Source organism: Henckelia pumila, chromosome 1 (genome assembly GCF_033568475.1).
Source record: "Henckelia pumila isolate YLH828 chromosome 1, ASM3356847v2, whole genome shotgun sequence".
NCBI classification, from domain to species: domain Eukaryota; kingdom Viridiplantae; phylum Streptophyta; class Magnoliopsida; order Lamiales; family Gesneriaceae; genus Henckelia; species Henckelia pumila.
In genome coordinates this window covers 111,903,271-111,922,744 of record NC_133120.1, presented here as the reverse complement: position 1 = coordinate 111,922,744, position 19,474 = coordinate 111,903,271, and the positions used below count along the sequence as shown (strand labels likewise).

Sequence of the window (19,474 nt, the reverse complement as noted above, 5' to 3'; positions counted from 1 at the left end):
GCGAAATCTTAAAGCAAATAAAAATCCAACAATATACAAACAAAAATATACTGAAAACCCAACAAAACAAATTATAGAACTCGACCGAATTAAACAGATACCAGAAGCACACTTGGACTAAAACCACTAGCAACCCATGCTCTCAAGGTCACCGACCAAACATCGATCCAGCTCCTGGTCAACTTGCAAACATGTCCCATAGAATGGGGTACTGTCAGAGATAAAAGAAGATATGTGAGCGTTAACGCCCAGTACGAAATTATGAGTATACAGATCTATATGTGATGCATGCAACATAAACACATGCATGCTCTATTAACCTGGGATCAAACTCTCGCATCATGCTCAGAACGTAGGCGCCACCAGTATGCGCACTCTGCCCCCGAAGGATCTAGGTATTGCCACACATATTGACTCAGGTTTCGGACTATCGTCGTCCTGGGTAAAACTCTAGACACTGCCCCGTCGACCCACTTGGTGGCACACGGTACTCGATCGTACAAGGAAACAGTACTTGAAAGGGCCCGTGTCCTGATTTAATATTTAATGATCAAACAACCAGGATTAACTAATATAAACAGCGAAAATGAGTTAAAAAAGTGCGGTTTGGGCCTACAGAAAATTCGGCATGACCTATTCGTAAATAGGACATCCCAAAAACCTGTACAACACAACCAGCAATATATACTCGAAAATAGAGACACAACACAAATTTACAAACCTATAGCCGCACTGGCCAGGACTAAACACATGTAGAGCCGGCAAGGCTCGATCATACAAATAACAATCCAAAACAAAGTCCAAAACTATCGATACAGATACACAGGGCATCACCCCGACAAATATAAAACTTGCTAAACTGATATATACATATATCTGGAAACTCGACTCCACGCTCGACTCACTGGGTACCACTAGATGACGCTCCACCAGATGCGTCAAATCCCCCTGGATAACCTGCTATGGAATCACAAACAACCACAGCATAAAAAGAAAACAGGGATCAGACCCCAGTACGACGAACTAGAAAAATTACGACAAATATAACTGACATGAATAAAATCAAGTACAATGCAATGCGTGACAAGTATCAATAGAATAAGGGATACCAAATGGAATCCAAATAATCGTATCACAATAATCTCAGTGGCCACCTGTGCCAGGAACGCAACAGACTTCGAATCATCACTGCTAATCCACACACGTAGCATCGAGGGCGACAGGAGCTACCCGTCCGGCCTCATGCTGTCATCAGGAGTGTCGTACGTAGCATCGAGAGCACGGTTGCTACCCGCTCGGTCTCATGCTAACTCATGAGTGCACTAAATAATGTCACTCGCTCCATCGATGACTCAATACATCTCAAGAGATCAATATCAATAGCAATCAAAGGAGTCAAGGCTCAACGTGCTATGAAAAATTGTAAATTAGTGAATGCAATCATATAATCCACATAAGCACATAAAGCACGTTATCACTCATTACAAAATACTAAATATCATTACATGCCATTATAGGCGTCGTAGTATAAGCAGCTCATACGTACCTCAACCAACACTTAATTTACCACAGAAATATCTCAAGTATTTCTCGAATAATCCAATCCTGAGGAAAAATCATTTACTGAAACTAAGTCTAAAAATCAAACTAACATTTCCAAATATTCATATTTCATATTAAATCATCCTATCAATGTCTAAATCTCAATAAATGACTCTAAAATGTCGAAATACTGAAATTAAAACAATCTGAATTTTTTTCAAAAATTCCTACAAATTTCGAAAATTCGCATTTATATTTTCTAGAGCATCTAAACACTCCATTAATGAATAATAAAAACTAAAATTCGAAAATCCCCAATATTAAAAATCTGGAAATTCGAAATTAATCCCAAATAAATTCTGAAAAATAGTCAATATCTTCAATCAACTCCGATATAATACCTACAACCAATAATAAATCAAATATCAATTATCGGATGTCAATTGAATCGAAATACCCAAAATTAGAAACCCTAGCTACTGAAAATACCTCCAAGCTTCGAATTAAAGGTCCAAACAACTCAAACAATGTTCCTTCTATCCTAGGCGGTGAACGGCGGCAGCAGGGGCGGCGAACGGCGGCGGCTGGTCGGAATCGGGTTTTCGAGACGACAACAAAACCTTGCGAAATTGGTATCAAAAGAAATCTTACGTCGCAAGGATTTCGAAACTATATTTACTTTTAAAATCCGGCCAAAAACGAAGGAGATACGAGCATTTAAAGCGACGGGAAAAGTTTTGAAAAATAAAGGAAGAAGACGACGCAGAGAGAAATCTGGAGGAGAGAGAAACGGTCTGACTATATATATCCATATCTATTAAATTAGATATGTATTGCTTTAATGTGCATCTTATTTTTATTCATTCGGGATTAAATCTTGACCCGGTTCGAGTTATTTTATCTTTTGTGTGCTCGATAAATAAAATATGTAATTTAATATCATCTATAAACCGATATTTATACATACATATTTTAACACACAAATTAATTAACATATTAAAATCGGATCCTTACATTTCTCCCTCTCTAAAAAGAAAATTTTGTCCTCGAAATCAAACACACATCAAACTTATATACATAGTGGTCAAGCATCTACCACTGATAGTACATAGGAAAATCAGAGTACATGGCATAAGTCACCACATTGTCAAACAAATGAGGCCATTCTTGATGCATTCTAGACTCCAATTCCCATGTAGCTTCTTCTCTCCCATGTCTACTCCATTCCACCATAACCAAAGGAATCGTCTTATTCCTCAGTTGCTTTTCTTTACGATCAAGAATCTGCACTGGATACTCAACATAGCTAAGGGAACTATCTAACTCCACATCATCAGCCCTCAAGATATAAGAAGGATCAGGTTCATACTTCCGCAGCATAGATACGTGAAATACATCATGTATCGCAGAAAAACTCTGCGGCAAGTTCAAACGATACGTCAAACTACCAATCTTCTCAACAATCTCGTACGGACCGATATAACGAGGAGCTAATTTCCCTTTACGCCCAAATCTCATAGTACCACGAAATGGTAATACTTTCAAGAAAACAAAATCGCCAACTTGAAATTCTAAAGGTCTACGTCTGTTATTAGCATAGCTGGTTTGACGATCCTGGGATGCTTTCATTCTTTTCCTGATCAGTTCAACTTTTTCTTTCATCTCTTGAATAAACTCTGGTCTTGACAACTTTCGTTCTCCTACTTCTTCCCAACATATCTGAGATCTACATTTTCTGCCATACAAGGCTTCAAATGGTGTCATCCCGATAGATACTTGATAACTATTATTGTAAGAGAATTCCACCAAAGCTAATGATTCTTTCCAACCAACACTGAAATCCATCACAACAGCTCGTAATAAATCTTCAAGCGTCTGAATAGTTCTTTCAGATTGACCATCTGTCTGTGGATGATAGGCAGTACTCATGGCCAATTTAGAACCCAAAGCAGATTGTAAACTAGACCAAAACTTAGAAGTAAATCTGGGATCACGGTCTGATACTATAATAACTGGCACACCATGCAATCGCACTATCTGATCAATGTACATTTTCGCCATTTTCGTATATGTCCAAGTACGATCATAAGGAATAAAATGGGCAGATTTAAACAATCTATCCACAATAACCCAAATGACATCACAACCACGATTAGATCGAGGTAGGTGTGTCACGAAATCCATAGTAATGTGTTCCCAATTCCACTGTGTTACTTCAAGACTAAGTAACATACCACCTGGTCTCATTCTTTTGGCCTTAACTTGTTGACACGTCAAACACTTAGCCACAAAGTCAGAAATATCTTTCTTCATACCTTCCCACCAATAATGGGCTTTCAAGATATGATACATCTTTCGAATTCCAGGATGTATACTATGTCTACTACAATGAGATTCTCGTAGTATCTCTTCTTTCAAATCTATCAAATTCGGAACCACAAGTCTACCATTATAACGCAAACATTCATCATAAGCAACAATGAATTTCCCTGACTGACCTGCTGGAGTTAATTCTTTCAAGTGATGAATGTATGGATTAGTCTTCTGCGCTGCTTTGATTTTTGAAATTATTCGTGGTTCAACTTGAATAGATGAAACTATGAAATGATTACCTTTAGTTCGATAAGTCCATCCTGAAGTTCCCAAATGCTTATGAAGTTTAGAAATAGTTAAATATGCTAACATCTTAGTATAAACTTTCCTGCTCAAAGCATCTGCAACTTGATTCACATTTCCTGGCTGGTATTGAATATCACAGTCAAAATCCTTAAGCAGTTCCAACCATCGACGTTGTCTCATATTCAAATCAGACTGTGTGAATAAATATTTCAGACTCTTATGATCGGAATAAATCACAAACTGTTCACCGTACAGATAATGACGCCATATTTTCAATGCATGCATAATGGCAGCCAATTCTAAATCATGAACTGGATAACGAGTCTCATGTGGTTTCAATTGACGAGATGCATACGCAATCACGCGTCCATTTTGCATCAAAACACAACCTAGTCCATTCAAAGAAGCATCTGTACAGACAACAAATCCACCTGAGCCTGAAGGTAATGCTAGTACTGGAGCCGTAGTCAATTTTTCTTTCAAAGTCTGAAAACTAGCTTCACATTCCTTAGTCCACACAAAACGTCGATCTTTTTGAGTCAATATCGTCATAGGTCTTGCTATGCCAGAAAATCCCTTAATAAAACGCCTGTAATATCCAGCCAGACCCAAAAAGCTACGAATCTCAGAGACATTGGTTGGTCTAGACCAATTAAGAACAACTTCAACTTTACTAGGAACGACAGATACCCCTTGTGCTGATATCACATGTGCTAGAAATAATACTCTATCCAACCAAAACTCGCACTTAGAAAACTTAGCATATAATTGTGATGTTCTGAGTTTCTGCAGAACTAATGTCAAATGTTCTTTATGCTCCTTCCTTGATTTAGAATAAATCAAAATGTCATCAATAAACACGATAACAAATAGATCTATAAACTCCCGAAACACACGATTCATTAAATCCATAAAAATCGCTGGAGCATTAGTCAACCCGAAAGGCACAACTAAGAATTCATAATGTCCATAACGTGTTTGAAATGCTGTCTTGGGAACATCTTCCTCTCGAACTCTAAGTTGATGATATCCGAAACGAAGATCAATTTTAGAATACACATATGTACCCTGCAACTGATTAAACAAGTCATCAATTCGTGGCAAAGGATACTTATTCTTCACAGTAGCCTGGTTCAATTGCTGATAATCGATGCACATTCTCATAGTTCCGTCTTTCTTCTTCACAAACAAGACTGGAGCACCCCAAGGCGACACACTTGGTCTAATATAACCTTTTTCCAGCAAATCTTGCAATTGTGTCTTGAGTTCTTTCAATTCTGCTGGAGCTAATCGATATGGGGCTCGAAAAATAGGACTTGTCCCTGGCATCAACTCAATGCTAAGATCTATTTCCCTCTGAGGCGGAAAACCCGGAATATCATCAGAAAATACATCAGGAAAATCCTTGACGACAGGAATATCTGAAACTTTCAATTTCTCATCCTTCGTCGTATCAAGAGCATAGATCTTAAATCCTTCATTTCCTATCGACAATAATCTAAACATTTTCATTGCCGATACTAATGGAATGCGAGATTGTGAATCAGTACCATAAAAATTCCATTTATTGCCATAATACGGTCTAAATCTCACAATTCCATGGAAACAATCAACAGTAGCTCTATAGTTCATCAGTGCATCCATACCCAAGATACAGTCAAAATCAGAAATAGCTAGTTTGATTAGATTGGTTATCATGATCTTATCCTCAAATCTAATCACACAATTCGAAACTATCTCATTAGACATCAAGAAAACACCAGCAGGAGTAGCAACAGACACAGTATCCAATAACGGAGTAAAAGCAATCTCATGCTCATCAGCAAATGTAACAGATAAAAATGAATGAGATGCTCCTGTGTCTATCAAGATATGTGTAGGATATTCAAAAATATAACAAATACCTGCAATAACTCCCCCAGGTGCATCTTGTGTCTGATCCTGAGTCATGGCATGCACTTGTGCCTGCTGTGGCCCTGGAAAACGTTGCTGACTCTGAGGAGATGGATACCTAGGCTGTTGAGTTGACTGTACTGGAACATAAGGCTGTGTAGGAGAAAATTGCGGTACAGAAGCATATGGCCTGAACGATGGTCTTCCAAGAAACTGACCAAACTGTTGTGGTTGAGACTGTTGTCTTCCCGCATTTGGACACGCTCTGGCCAAATGTCCAACCTGACCATAGATAAAACAAGTCCCTGAAAATCCTGTACAATGTGCACTCAAATGGTTACCACCACATCTATCACAGTACACTCTACTAGTCGATCCAACTGAACTTCCACCACGACTACCACTGGAACTCGATGAACTGGACTGCTGTTTCTTTTTAAATTTTTTTCTCGTAGTTTAAACCAAGGCTTCTTCGCTTGCTGAGAAGACTGAGTAGGCTGATATGGAGGTAAACCCACCGGTGTTTGCGAAGTGCTTCCAGCTCCTTGAGGAACAGATGCTGGGATTGGTTGTGGTTCACTTCTGAGTAAACTCGCTTCAATCTTCTTTGCCTTTTCTACTGCTTTCATATAAGTCGATGGAGTTCCAGTAGTTACCAACGTGTGGATAGTTCGTGTAAGCCCCTTCAGAAAGTGATAAAGCTTTGACCGATCATTCTTTGCAACGTGAGGGACATAAGGCAGAAGAGCAGAAAACTGAGAAGCATATTCAGCAACAGATTTATTTCCTTGCACCAACAGATTAAATTCATCTTCCTTAGCAGAATAGTATGATGGTGGTGCATATTCCTGTGCAAATTGAGTACGAAATACTTTCCATGTAATCTTTTCACCAGAAGCAGAAAGTGTTTCTGTCGTCGTTTCCCACCAAAGTTGCGCTCGATCTTTAAGTTGAAATGGAACTAACTTCAATCGAATTTCATCAGGATACTCTAGTCCATTAAACATATTATTGAGACTTTTCAACCAACTAGCAGCTTTCTCACTTCCTTCATTGCCAAAGAACTTATGAGGATGCAACTCCTGAAATTGAGAAATTATTAATCGTATTCCTCCCATTTTCTCAGTCAATTGGGTCACTGGATCAACCTCAGCCTGGACAGATTTTCCCTTGTCAGGATTTACCCGTGGCTGTTGTTCCACCTCTAATTCCACATCTTTCGGAGGCTGAATAGCTGGTCGACCACGTCTTCCCCTGACAATATCATCAAGATTTCTAACATTTTCCGCTGCAGACTCTTCTACAACTTCCTTTCCTTTTCTACCTCTTCCTCCCGGTGCCATTCTACAAGACACAAGGATTTAAATACACAGGCAGAAAGAACGTAACGAACAGAAAACTATGATAGGAACTCAGAGTTCTAAAGAAAATTCATAAACTAAGTTCTAAAGCCAAGAACTACTGGTTCAATCAGATAAGTTCAAATAATAAACACAACAAGTAAGTCACGTAAGAACAAGTAATCACACACATACGCAACCATTTTGTTAGTGTCTAAACTCGAGTGTCCTAGACTCTAATTCGAGCATATCCCAGTTTATGCTTTGATACCAAATGAAAGGACCCGTGTCCTGATTTAATATTTAATGATCAAACAACCAGGATTAACTAATGTAAACAGCGAAAACGAGTTAAAAATTTGCGGTTTGGGCCTACAGAAAATTCGGCATGACCTATTCGTAAATAGGACATTCCAAAAACCTGTACAACACAACCAGCAATATATACTCGAAAATAGAGACACAACACAAATTTACAAACCTATAGCCGTACTGGCCAGGACTAAACACATGTAAAGCCGGCAAGGCTCGATCATACAAATAAAAATCCAAAACAAAGTCCAAAACTATCGATACAGATACACAGGGCATCACCTCGGCAAATATAAAACTCGCTAAACTGATATATACATATTTCTGGGAACTCGACTCCACGCTCGACTCACTGGGTACCACTAGATGACGCTCCACCAGATGCGTCAAATCCCCCTGGATAACCTGCTATGGAATCACAAACAACCACAACATAAAAAGAAAACAGGGGTCGGACCCCAGTACGACGAACTAGAAAAATTACGACAAATATAACTGACATGAATAACATCAAGTACAATGCAATGACATGCAATGCAATGCGTGACAGGTATCAATAGAATAAGGGACACCAAATGGAATCCAAATAATCGTATCACAATAATCTCAGTGGCCACCCGTGCCAAGAATGCAGCAGACCTCGAAGCATCACTGCTAATCCACACACGTAGCATCGAGGGCGACAGGAGCTACCCATCCGACGTCATGCTGTCATCAGGAGTGTCGTACGTAGCATCGAGAGCACGGTTGCTACCCGCTCGGTCTCGTGCTAACTCAAGAGTGTACTAAATAATGTCACTCGCTCCATCGATGACTCAATATATCTCAAGATATCAATATCAATAGCAATCAAAGGAGTCAAGGCTCAACGTGCTATGAAAAATTGTAAATGAGTGAATGCAATCATATAATCCACATAAGCACATAAAGCACGTTATCACTCATTACAAAATACTAAATATCATTACATGTCATTATAGGCGTCGTATTATAAGCAGCTCATACGTACCTCAACCAATACTGAATTTACCACAAAAATATCTCAAGTATTTCTCGAATAATCCAATCCTGAGGAAAAATCATTTACTGAAACTAAGTCTAAAAATCAAACTAACATTTCCAAATATTCATATTTCATATTAAATCATCCTATCAATGTTTATATCTCGATAAATGACTCTAAAATGTCGAAATACTGAAATTAAAACAATCTGAATTTTTTCCGAAAATTCCTACAAATTTCGAAAATTCGCATTTATATTTTCTAGAACATCTAAACACTCCATTAATGAATAATAAACACTAAAATTCGAAAATCCCCAATATTAAAAATCTGGAAATTCTAAATTAATCCCAAATAAATTCTGAAAAATAGTCAATACCTTCAATCAACTTCGATATAATACCTACAACCAATAATAAATCAAATATCAATTATCGGATGTCAATTGAATCGAAATACCCAAAATTCGAAACCCTAGCTACTGAAAATACTTCCAAGCTTTGAATTAAAGGTCCAAACAACTCAAACAATGTTCCTTCTATCCTAGGCGGCGAACGGCGGCAGCAGGGGCAACGAACGGCGGCGGCAGGTCGGAATCGGGTTTTCGAGATGACAACGAAACCTTGCCAAATTGGTATCAAAAGAAAGCTTACGTCGCGAGGATTTCGAAACTATATTTACTTTTGAAATCCGGCCAAAAACGAAGGATATACGAGCATTTAAAGCGACGGGAAAAGTTTTGAAAAATAAAGAAAGAAGACGACGCAGAGAGGAATCTGGAGGAGAGAGAAACGGTCTGACTATATATATCCATATCTATTAAATTAGATATGTATTTCTTTAATGTGTGTCTTATTTTTATTCATTCGGGGTTAAATCTTGACCCGGTTCGAGTTATTTTAACTTTTGTGCTTGATAAATAAAATATGCAATTTAATATCGTCTATAAACCGATATTTATACATACATATTTTAACACACAAATTAATTAACATATTAAAATCGGGTCCTTACAGTACTAGAGCTGAACGACCCTAGAAACAATAGGCTATCTCAAAAGGATAACAGAATACTCAACATGGTATACCAATGTCACATACATAAACATGAATAGTATAATCATTCATCATATGAAAGATAATAATTCAACATATAAACATGCATACGCAGCTGGCTATCTTAGTTTGTACTTACGTACATCAACTCACTGGTCTAGCAGTACAGCTGTCTACAGTTCAATCCTACAAGTCAATTGATATCACTATAACTTATCTAAAAGTGTTAACTAGACTAATAGCTACTTCCAAAAGCTATTAAGAGTCTAAAATTATACATGTGTCCGTCGCTAGCCCGCTGCTATCGGAGTCCCTGACTCAAGCACAGCTCTAGTGCCCGACCCTCGATAATAATACTAGAAACACTCAAAGGTATTCCCTGAATATTCAAACCTAAACGCCTAAGACACGCACCAACTATGAGAAATCCGAGTCTTATTTATAGAGCACGATCGAACGCTTTGATCTCTGGTTCGAACCTTTCGAACTCGCATGATTTTCACGTGCCACAACCATTTCAACACCTCTCAGGACATCCAAGGGTGGAGCTACATTTGTAGAACAGCCCAGGTAAAAAAAAAATTGAAATTTTTATGTCTTAATTTTAGCTCAATTTTTTAGTAGCCCGATTGTTCAATTAAAAAAATAAAAAGAGTTCAGCTCAATCCATGAAATATAGTGGGCTAAAAAAATTATACTTAAAAAAGTAGGTTTTTTTTTCGCTCACAATTGAGATTTGTAATCGTGTATATAAGGGGAAGAAGAAGAAAGTGTCTGGGACGAAATTATGTAAAAGGAGAAAAAGCGCGTGTAGGAGAACAATTCTATTTTGTAGACATGGACTTCTGGTTTATTTAAAATTAATACGCTGTACGTGAAAAATTTATAATTAGATTTATGTTTATGAATATCTAATACATAAAATATATAATTAACAATATTAATTAACACACACAATATGATTAATTAATTGTGAGATGATAAAATAGAAAACGAAAGGTAAATAGTAAATTCACAATTCAAATGATACATAATAATAATAATAATAATAATAATAATAATAATAATAATAATAATAATAATAATAATAATAATAATAATAATAATAATAATAATAATAATAATAATAATAATAGATATTGAATGTTTTTATTTTATACAACGTGCACTTCTAATTTTAATATTTTGGGATGACATATGCTAGAGTTGCATATATTATGTGTTTTGGAAAACATTATATATATATATATATATAATGTATTAATTTTTAAATATTATATTTTACTATGAATGTAGTTTATATATTTTTTCAAAGTTCTGCTAATTTTTTAATTTATTTTAAAATTTTGATCCACGATTGTTCAATGAAATAATATTAGAACTAAGACGCCAGTTTCCGCGACCGTTGTGAACCATGAGTTTGGTGGCTCAAGTTTAAAAATAAAAATAGCTCAGTTCAACCCATAAAAAAGAAAAGATCTAACAAATGAGCAAACGACTAAAATCTTAAACGAGTGATAAAAATTGATCCAAGATAGCATAAATATTCTTGAAATTTCGGCAGATATATGTGAGAATTGTAGTCCGGGCAGAGCTAAAATTATGGCTCCGCCATTGGGGATAGATGCGTTCGAACGATCCGAACTCATACATATACATATCCTCTTGAAACCTAACTAGAGTGTGTGGCCTAACTTTCGGACTTTTCGATGCTAGTTCGGACGATCCGATCCTATCTTTTGCATTCGAACTCACTTTCGATCGATTCGTTGCTTCCAAACCCACTTCGAATGATCCAATTTTATTTTCTTATTTTTGAACTGATTAAACACTTCGTTAATTACAATAATGATCCCTAAAGACATGTTTCAACATTTAATCTCGTAAAATGGAGTTTGGGATACTACATCGTGGTTGTTATTTTTTAAAATTCATTTGAGTTTTTTTTTAAAATTTTTTTCATATCAACGTAATTAACCCTACGTAAAAAAAATTATAAATTGAATAGACAATACCTAAAATATCATGTGCCCATAACCAATATGAAATATCGAGTGTATACGAAGAATGAATTGGTCATCAAAATAGATATTCAATTCAGGCCCTCGCAATAATGGCCAGGTAATTTAAGATAATATAAAATTAGAACGAATCAAAAATAATATTTAAAAAATATTACCGCCACGTGATTACGCGGTGATCACTTTTATTAAAAAAAATTTAAAGTTCATATTAAATTTAAGGCGTGTGGCAAAGAATATATAAATTAACTTTTTTTATGTTCTTTATATGGTTTTTTTACTCAAAATATAATCATATTAATTTGCTTTCATATCTCATATGATTTGTTTGGTCATGACATTGACCTTATTAATATTTTTATCTGAAATCTCAAATATATCGTTGTTTTTGTGTTTTTCCTCATTAACTCATTTTCTTATTATTTTTTAAGAAATTTTAGGGAGTGTTTGCAATAGATTGTGCTTTGTAAAAGTAATTAATTTATAAATTATAAAAAATTTAAGAAAAATCAAAAGTTGGTAGTGTTTAGAAACAAATGTGAAAATCTAAAAATCAAAGTTTGGTAGTTTTTGATAAATAAGTGATTATAGTGATTTTAACAATGACCTTCTTATTAGAATCACTTTTGGAGAATCATAATCACCACATGAGTAGCTTTTGGATTTCAATTAAGTTAAGCATAAGCTAACACATAATCTTAATCTTAAGGGTGGCAAATTTTACATAAATCCCGACCCGACCCGTCCCGATTCCCAACCCGTTTTCGTCCCGAATTTTTTCCGTCCCGAACTTTTCACGATCCGAGTGGTCGGGTTTCGGGATCGGGATCGGGATAGGCAACTCTTTCCGACGGGATTTCCGACCCGACCCGAATATAAAAATAATATTTTTTTAATAATATTTTTTAATTAAAAAAATATTTTTTTTAAATTTTATGTTTTAATGTTAATGTTTTATAATTATATACCATATAAATTTTTTTATATTTATCTTTTTTAATATTAACATTGAGTTATAAATTTTTATTTTGTTTTTTCTATTATTATGAATAATTATATGTTTTTTTTATTAATCAAGTAATTGTTTTAGTTTATTTGTAATGTACTAAAAAAATATTTTAGTTTTTTAATGGTTATATATAAAGAAATTTTAATTTATTTTTAATGTATTAAGAAATTGTTTGATTTTTTTCATAATTTTTTTTTAAAAATATTTTCATAGAATTTTTTTTAAAAAAAAATATTATTCGGGATTACCCTATCCCGACCCGACGGGATCCCGAACATTCGGGTCCCGACACTTCTCGGGTGCGGGATCGGGAGAAAAAAAAAATACAAATTCCTATCGGGACGGGAATTGGGTAAGGAGGTTACGGGACGGGTCCCGACCCGATTTCACCCCTACATAATCTAGGTTTAAGAAACACACAAAAATAATTTTTTTTAAGCCAAAAACTAACAATCACTTTTTTTTAGTGATTGCAAACACTCCTTTAGTCGGTTGACACCTAATTTTCCAGAAAACGAGAAAACCATAAGCGGATATTTGAAGTATTTTCAACCCGCTACAATCGACGGACTCTCAGCATAGGAAATCGTGAAAACCACATGCGAACCAAAGTCATTTTTATATTTATTTTGTTACTTTACTCTTGGAGTCATATAAGATCCATGCCTCCTCAATTGCTTTCATGACCTGTATTTATCATGGATTTGCAACGTAACTTTGATTTCCTTGGAATCCTCGGCTTTTCTTTTTCTTTTCTTTTCTTTACTTAAAATAAAATAGACCCATCTGCTCGGGAACTCAGAAATAGAGAGATCGAAAATGATCGAAGAAAAACAAGAACAAGAACAAGGACAAGAGCCTCTTCTTCGTGAAAATGAAGATGATACTAACAATAAGGGTGGCTTCAGAACTTTGCCCTTTATCGTTGGTAAGTATCATGACATATCTAGTACTGATTAAATCACGTTCGTTTGGATCGATGGATTTTAAGTATTCTTTTTGTTTTTAACCATGGATTCAGCTTCAATTTAATCATCACATCATTTGAAATCTATTCTACGTTTTATTATTTACTTTGATCTATTGTATTTTCATTATGAACGTCCAAGATACTATAATCGTAATCCATAGATTTCAAATCAATTCAAGCGAGTTAACTCTTAGCTTTCATTTAGGTAACCATATATATGGAACTGTTGAATGATTGCTTCTTGTTGTATTTTCTGTCTCTGTAGTTTGGCGAGTATGCACGTTAATTTCTGTTTCTTTCACATTATTTCATTAGATAATTAATAAGCCGCGGGAATGACTCAAAAACATATACAAATGGAAATTAACTACGCAATCAAGTGTAATAATTTCGATTAGTTTTACTTGTAATTAAAATTATGACAGGGGCTGAAGCATTGGAGAAGCTGGCAACATATGGGCTGACTCCAAATATGACAGTTTATTTGATGGGACAGTATCATATGAGAATGACCACTGCGTCAAATGTATTGTTTCTTTGGTCCTCAGCAACAAATTTCATGCCAATTGTATGGGCGATCATTGCAGATTCTTTATTGGGCCGGTTTTATGCCATCGGATTTGGATCCATAATTTGCTTTCTGGTATTTTTTTATTTCCCTTCTTCTTCTTTTAAATAAAAAAAATGAAAATTATGAACAAATTTTAACCCTTTTTCAATTCTAGACTAAGGAACATACTTGACATACACAAAAATTCGGTTTCATAGGTTAAATTTGTGAGACGAATCTCTTATTTAGATCATTTTTTATGTCAAAATATTATCTTTTATTTTAAATATCGACAGAATCTCACGAATAATTAAAGATGCATAAAACATTCTTATAAGGGACTTATTTTCGACCTATTGCATAAGGTTCAAAATGCTTTTCCCTACCCCTTTTTTTCCCTCTTAACTTGATTTGGATATGTTAATGCATTTGTGTACTACTGTCATCGACATCTTCACCATCTCTAAGGCGAATGGAGTGGGTCTCAAGGGTTTTATTTATTTATTTATTTAATTTTCTTTTATTTAAAGATGTATTTAATTTGGATAGAAGAATTTCAAATAAAACTATTTTAAATCAAATATTTAAATTCATTTTCCTTATTTGGTGATTTTGAAATTGTGTTTGCTGACATTTTTTTACTTGTTCATTAACCAAAATTAAGTCATTTAAAAAAAAAAAAAAAATCTTCCCCCCACATGCAATTTTAGCCTTTTACGTGATGGCATTTCAGTCTTCGAGTCACCCACTACAATAAATAATAATATTGTACTTATTTAAATATTTAGTGTGCTGCATGTTTTAAATATTGATTTGGAAACGTGAAGGATCCAATTCTTCATATAATTTCAGTGTTTGCTTATATAAATTTGATCAAGTATTTGATCAAGTAAATGTTTGTTTGATCTAATATATCCCCGAACATTGCACACGTATATGTGTATAATATAATCAATAAATTTTAATTATTTCTTCTATACGTGCATTTAATAATTGAAGTTGGTGGTTTCATAGTTTTTTTTTTATAAAATTATCATTTAGATAACATTATATTAAATATATAATTTGTTTAATATGCGAATATTTGAACTTTTGGAGTAGTAGTTATAATTTACTAATTTTTTTATTAAATAAAAATATTAATTTTAGGTTAAAGGGATATTTTTGTAAAAACTCATCGGTCCCATCAGGTCGGAGTCGTCGAACCACTGACAAACATAAAATATTATAATATATATTTGTGTGCACATATATTTATTTATTTATTATTTATATTAAACCGGTTAATTCTAATGTACTTTAATCGAGTTAATTATAATGTACTTTAATCGAATGATGATTATTGGATGTAATGAAAAAAGTTATTAGCTTAGAACTAATGTCGTAGGATAATGAGGTTGGGATAAACTATTTATAATAATTTATATATATTCTATGATGTTTAGTTTATTAATTTTTATAAACCTAACAAGTTGTTAATATTTAAGATTCAACACTTATAATTTTACTAAAATTTATAACTTGCGATGAAATTATAACTCAAATACTTGAAACTATATATACAACAACATATAATCTGTTCAAAAAAAAAATACAACATATAATCGTAATGTGTCTCCTGCTCTCTCCCTAACCAAACTTAAATATCAATATTTTTTAAAAAATTATAAAATGTATTTAAAAATCTCATTTCTCACGTTAAAATAAAGTTAATTTAATAAATTAAAGTTAACTTCTTGATATGACATGGTTATTAATCTTTTTTTTTCTTATTCTTCTTTTAAAAATTAGGCAAATATGTATAGCTTCATTGAAACAATTCAAATATCTTTTTTTTTTAAAAAATGCAATTATAGGTTATAATACGATATTTGACTAGTATATAGATCATATCTGACTCCATACGGATATGAGGATGAAAATAAAATTGAAAACCCAAAGACAATGAAGATGTAAGGAGGAAATGAAATCAAGAATCTTACCCGAATATGAACAATTGACATCCCTAATTACATAGGACAACTCAGCATTTTTCGTTGTCACGTTTTTATTCGATGAAATAGGAGTATAGGACCGATAATCCAAAAATATGAAAGTTATTGTAGCAAAACAAAAATTGAAATTTCAGTGGACCGAAATCAAAAACGAAAATGTTATTGAATCAAAAAAAATATTTTTCCATGATTATACTATGCAGGGAATGATTCTTCTGTGGTTAACCACTGTGATCACAAATGCGAAACCGACTCCATGTGATGAATCCAGCGCCCATTGCAGCTCCCCCACGGTCCTCCAGTTTGTGTTCCTGTGCAGCTCTCTCGGCCTGATTTCCATAGGAGCAGGAGGAGTCCGATCATCGTCGTTAGCCTTCGGTGCAAATCAACTCCGCAAAGGAAATCCCAAGAAGACATCACGTGTAAAAGACAGCTATTTCAGCTGGTACTATGCGTCCACCACTTTCTCCGTCATTATTGCCTACACATGTGTTGTTTACATTCAAGACAACTTGGGATGGAGAGTAGGCATCGCCGTCCCCGCCTCGCTGATGTTGCTAGCCGTGTTTGTGTTCTTCTCAGCTTCCTCATTCTACATCAAACCGGATTGTAAAACAAGCTTAGTAACCGATTTGGTTAAGGTGATCGTAGCTTCTTACAAAAACCGGCATTTCAAACTATCCGATGGAACCGCGGATGTGGTGTACCAACACAATAATGGCTCGTCTAATATTCCTCCTAGTCGGAACCTCAGGTGAATGAGAATTCAGAATGCTGAGATTTATTTATTTTCCCTCTTTCATATAGAATATGGCGAGTCAGGGGATAATCGATGAAATTAAAAAGTGCCAAACTTTTCTGAACTCTGTGTTGAATGTTTTCAGGCTTCTTAACAAGGCTTGCGTAGTTAAAGATCCACAGTGCGACCCGGCGGCAAATGGGATCGCAACAAATTCGATTAGTATGTGCACGGTAGATCAAGTCGAGGAGCTCAAGTCTCTGCTACGAGTAATCCCGATATGGTCTACAGGAATGATCATGTTTGTAAACGTATGCCAGACCTCATTTACAGTACTCCAGGCCGCATCAATGAACCGAAAAATATCGTCTTTCGAGGTTCCTGCGGCCTCATTTAGCACATTGGCGTTCCTATCGGTGATAATATGGGTCATTTTCTACGACCGTGTGTTTCTTTCATTAGCATCCAGAGTCAGGGGACGGCGGGTTCAAATCAGTACTAGAACAAGAATGGGATTCGGGATATTTCTCTCATTTACAGCCATGTTGGTTACAGCTGCAGTCGAAAGCATCCGGCGAACAACAGTTGCTGCCAACATGTCTGCAGTCTGGCTCGTGCCACAACATTGCCTCACAGGCTTTGCAGAGGCGTTGAACGTTATCGCACAAAACGAGTTCTATTTCTCGGAACTCCCGAGAAGTATGTGGAGCATAGCTGCAACACTGAATGCGATTGGATTAGCTTTGGCGAATTTGGTTGCGAGTTTTATACTTAATAGTGTTGATGTGATCTCGAAAGAAGGCGGGCACGAGAGCTGGATTTCGAGCGATATCGATAAGGGTCGCTATGATTATTACTACTTGGTTCTTGCGGGGTTGAGCATGGCTAACATGTTGTATTTTCTTGTTTGTAGCAATGCTTATGGTCCATTGAAAGTGGATACAAATCTTGCAGAAGAAGAGAATGAGTTCTGACTCTTGCTTCCCAGAAATTATATCTTTAATTCTTGCAGTGGCATGTATACTACAAAGTCTTAAAATTTAAGAATTGGATGTGATAAAATACTTTGGTGTCGAGAATAAAACTCAAATGTTTTCTGCTATTCTAAAGTGTCAAACTACTCTTGCTTTAAGTGTATGATTTTAGAATTCTATTTAGGGTATATATGGTAAAATGATTATGAATAATTGTTTGGTGGGTTATACTGTGTTCAGGGTATCTCTCAATTTTTCGAGGAATAAAAGACTTTATTCCTGCTTTTAAGATAAGTTGACTGGTATACTAAATTTAATAACAATTATAATTCTAAATCAAAACAAATCACTCCTACATATACCATAAAATAATATTTTTTGGTATCGTAACTGACAAGTATTTATTTTTACTGATGCTGATCGATTAACGGTCTCTTAGTACACTAATTTACATTTTTTGTAGACTAATATGCAGCAAATAAGTCAATGATATACGATATTGTGTCAGCAATGTTTGATGATATCATTTTCTGACATCAAGTTACATGAATACTCTGGTGAAAAAAAAAAAACCTAAAATTGAAAATTGTGCAAATTAGTGGTTTAAATTAAGGATGCAAATGAATCGAGTCGGTTCGCGAGTTTTTCGAGTCGTCTCGATAAATATTTGATTCGTATTCGAATTTATCGAACTCGAGCTGAATTCGAACATGTTCGAACATCTTTTCGAACCGAGCTCATCAAAATTATTTTGTTCGTTAGTTCGCGAATAATTCACGAGCCTTAATATTTTATTAATACTAGCAAAAAGCACACACGTTGTGTGTGAAAACTACATAAAATACAATAATTGAAGGAAAAAAATGAGTTAAAAAAAGATAAAAGATCATGAGCGATTTTATGCTTTTTTGATCACATAAATAAATTATTTTTGGGTGAGGAGCACAACCAAATATTACAATAGTGGAGATAAAGGTGAGAGAGATGTTGAGAAAGTGAGATAGTGGGAATGAAATTAATATTACTTTATTATTCTTCTTGTATTGGTTTTTTTAAAATTTCAATTAGTAAAATTAAGGGCATTATAGGATGTTTACTTAAAACACCTAAAGTACTTTTTATGAGACTCTCTTCTATTGTAATATAGTAAAGATAATATAATGTTTTCCAAAAAAAAAAAAAATAATATAATGATATAATAAATATTATACATTTCGATTTTTTTTAGACATTTCGAGCTTTTCGAGCCATAATATTCGAGCAATAGTTCGAATAGTTCACAAATAAGTTCGAATATTTCGAACTGTGAGCCAAAATATTTGAAATTTTTGAATTTTGAATCGACCTAAACTCAAATATACTTAATTTGAGCCGAACTCGAATTACCTTAATATCAATTAAAGTTGCAATTCTTGAGCCAACCAATCGTCATACACAAATGCTAAAAAAAAAA

At 34.7% G+C, this 19,474-nt stretch overlaps 1 protein-coding gene across 1 annotated transcript; it reads left to right on the top strand.

The window, feature by feature from the left end:
• The first annotated feature begins 13,455 nt into the window (after positions 1-13,455).
• Positions 13,456-18,136, top strand: LOC140875035 (protein NRT1/ PTR FAMILY 1.2-like). The gene is made up of 4 exons (XM_073278576.1): positions 13,456-13,722; positions 14,190-14,407; positions 16,512-17,062; positions 17,193-18,136. Exons 1-4 carry the CDS (start codon positions 13,614-13,616, stop codon positions 18,019-18,021), a joined length of 1,707 nt encoding a protein of 568 aa, XP_073134677.1. The 5' UTR covers positions 13,456-13,613; the 3' UTR covers positions 18,022-18,136.
• The last annotated feature ends 1,338 nt before the right edge of the window (positions 18,137-19,474 follow it).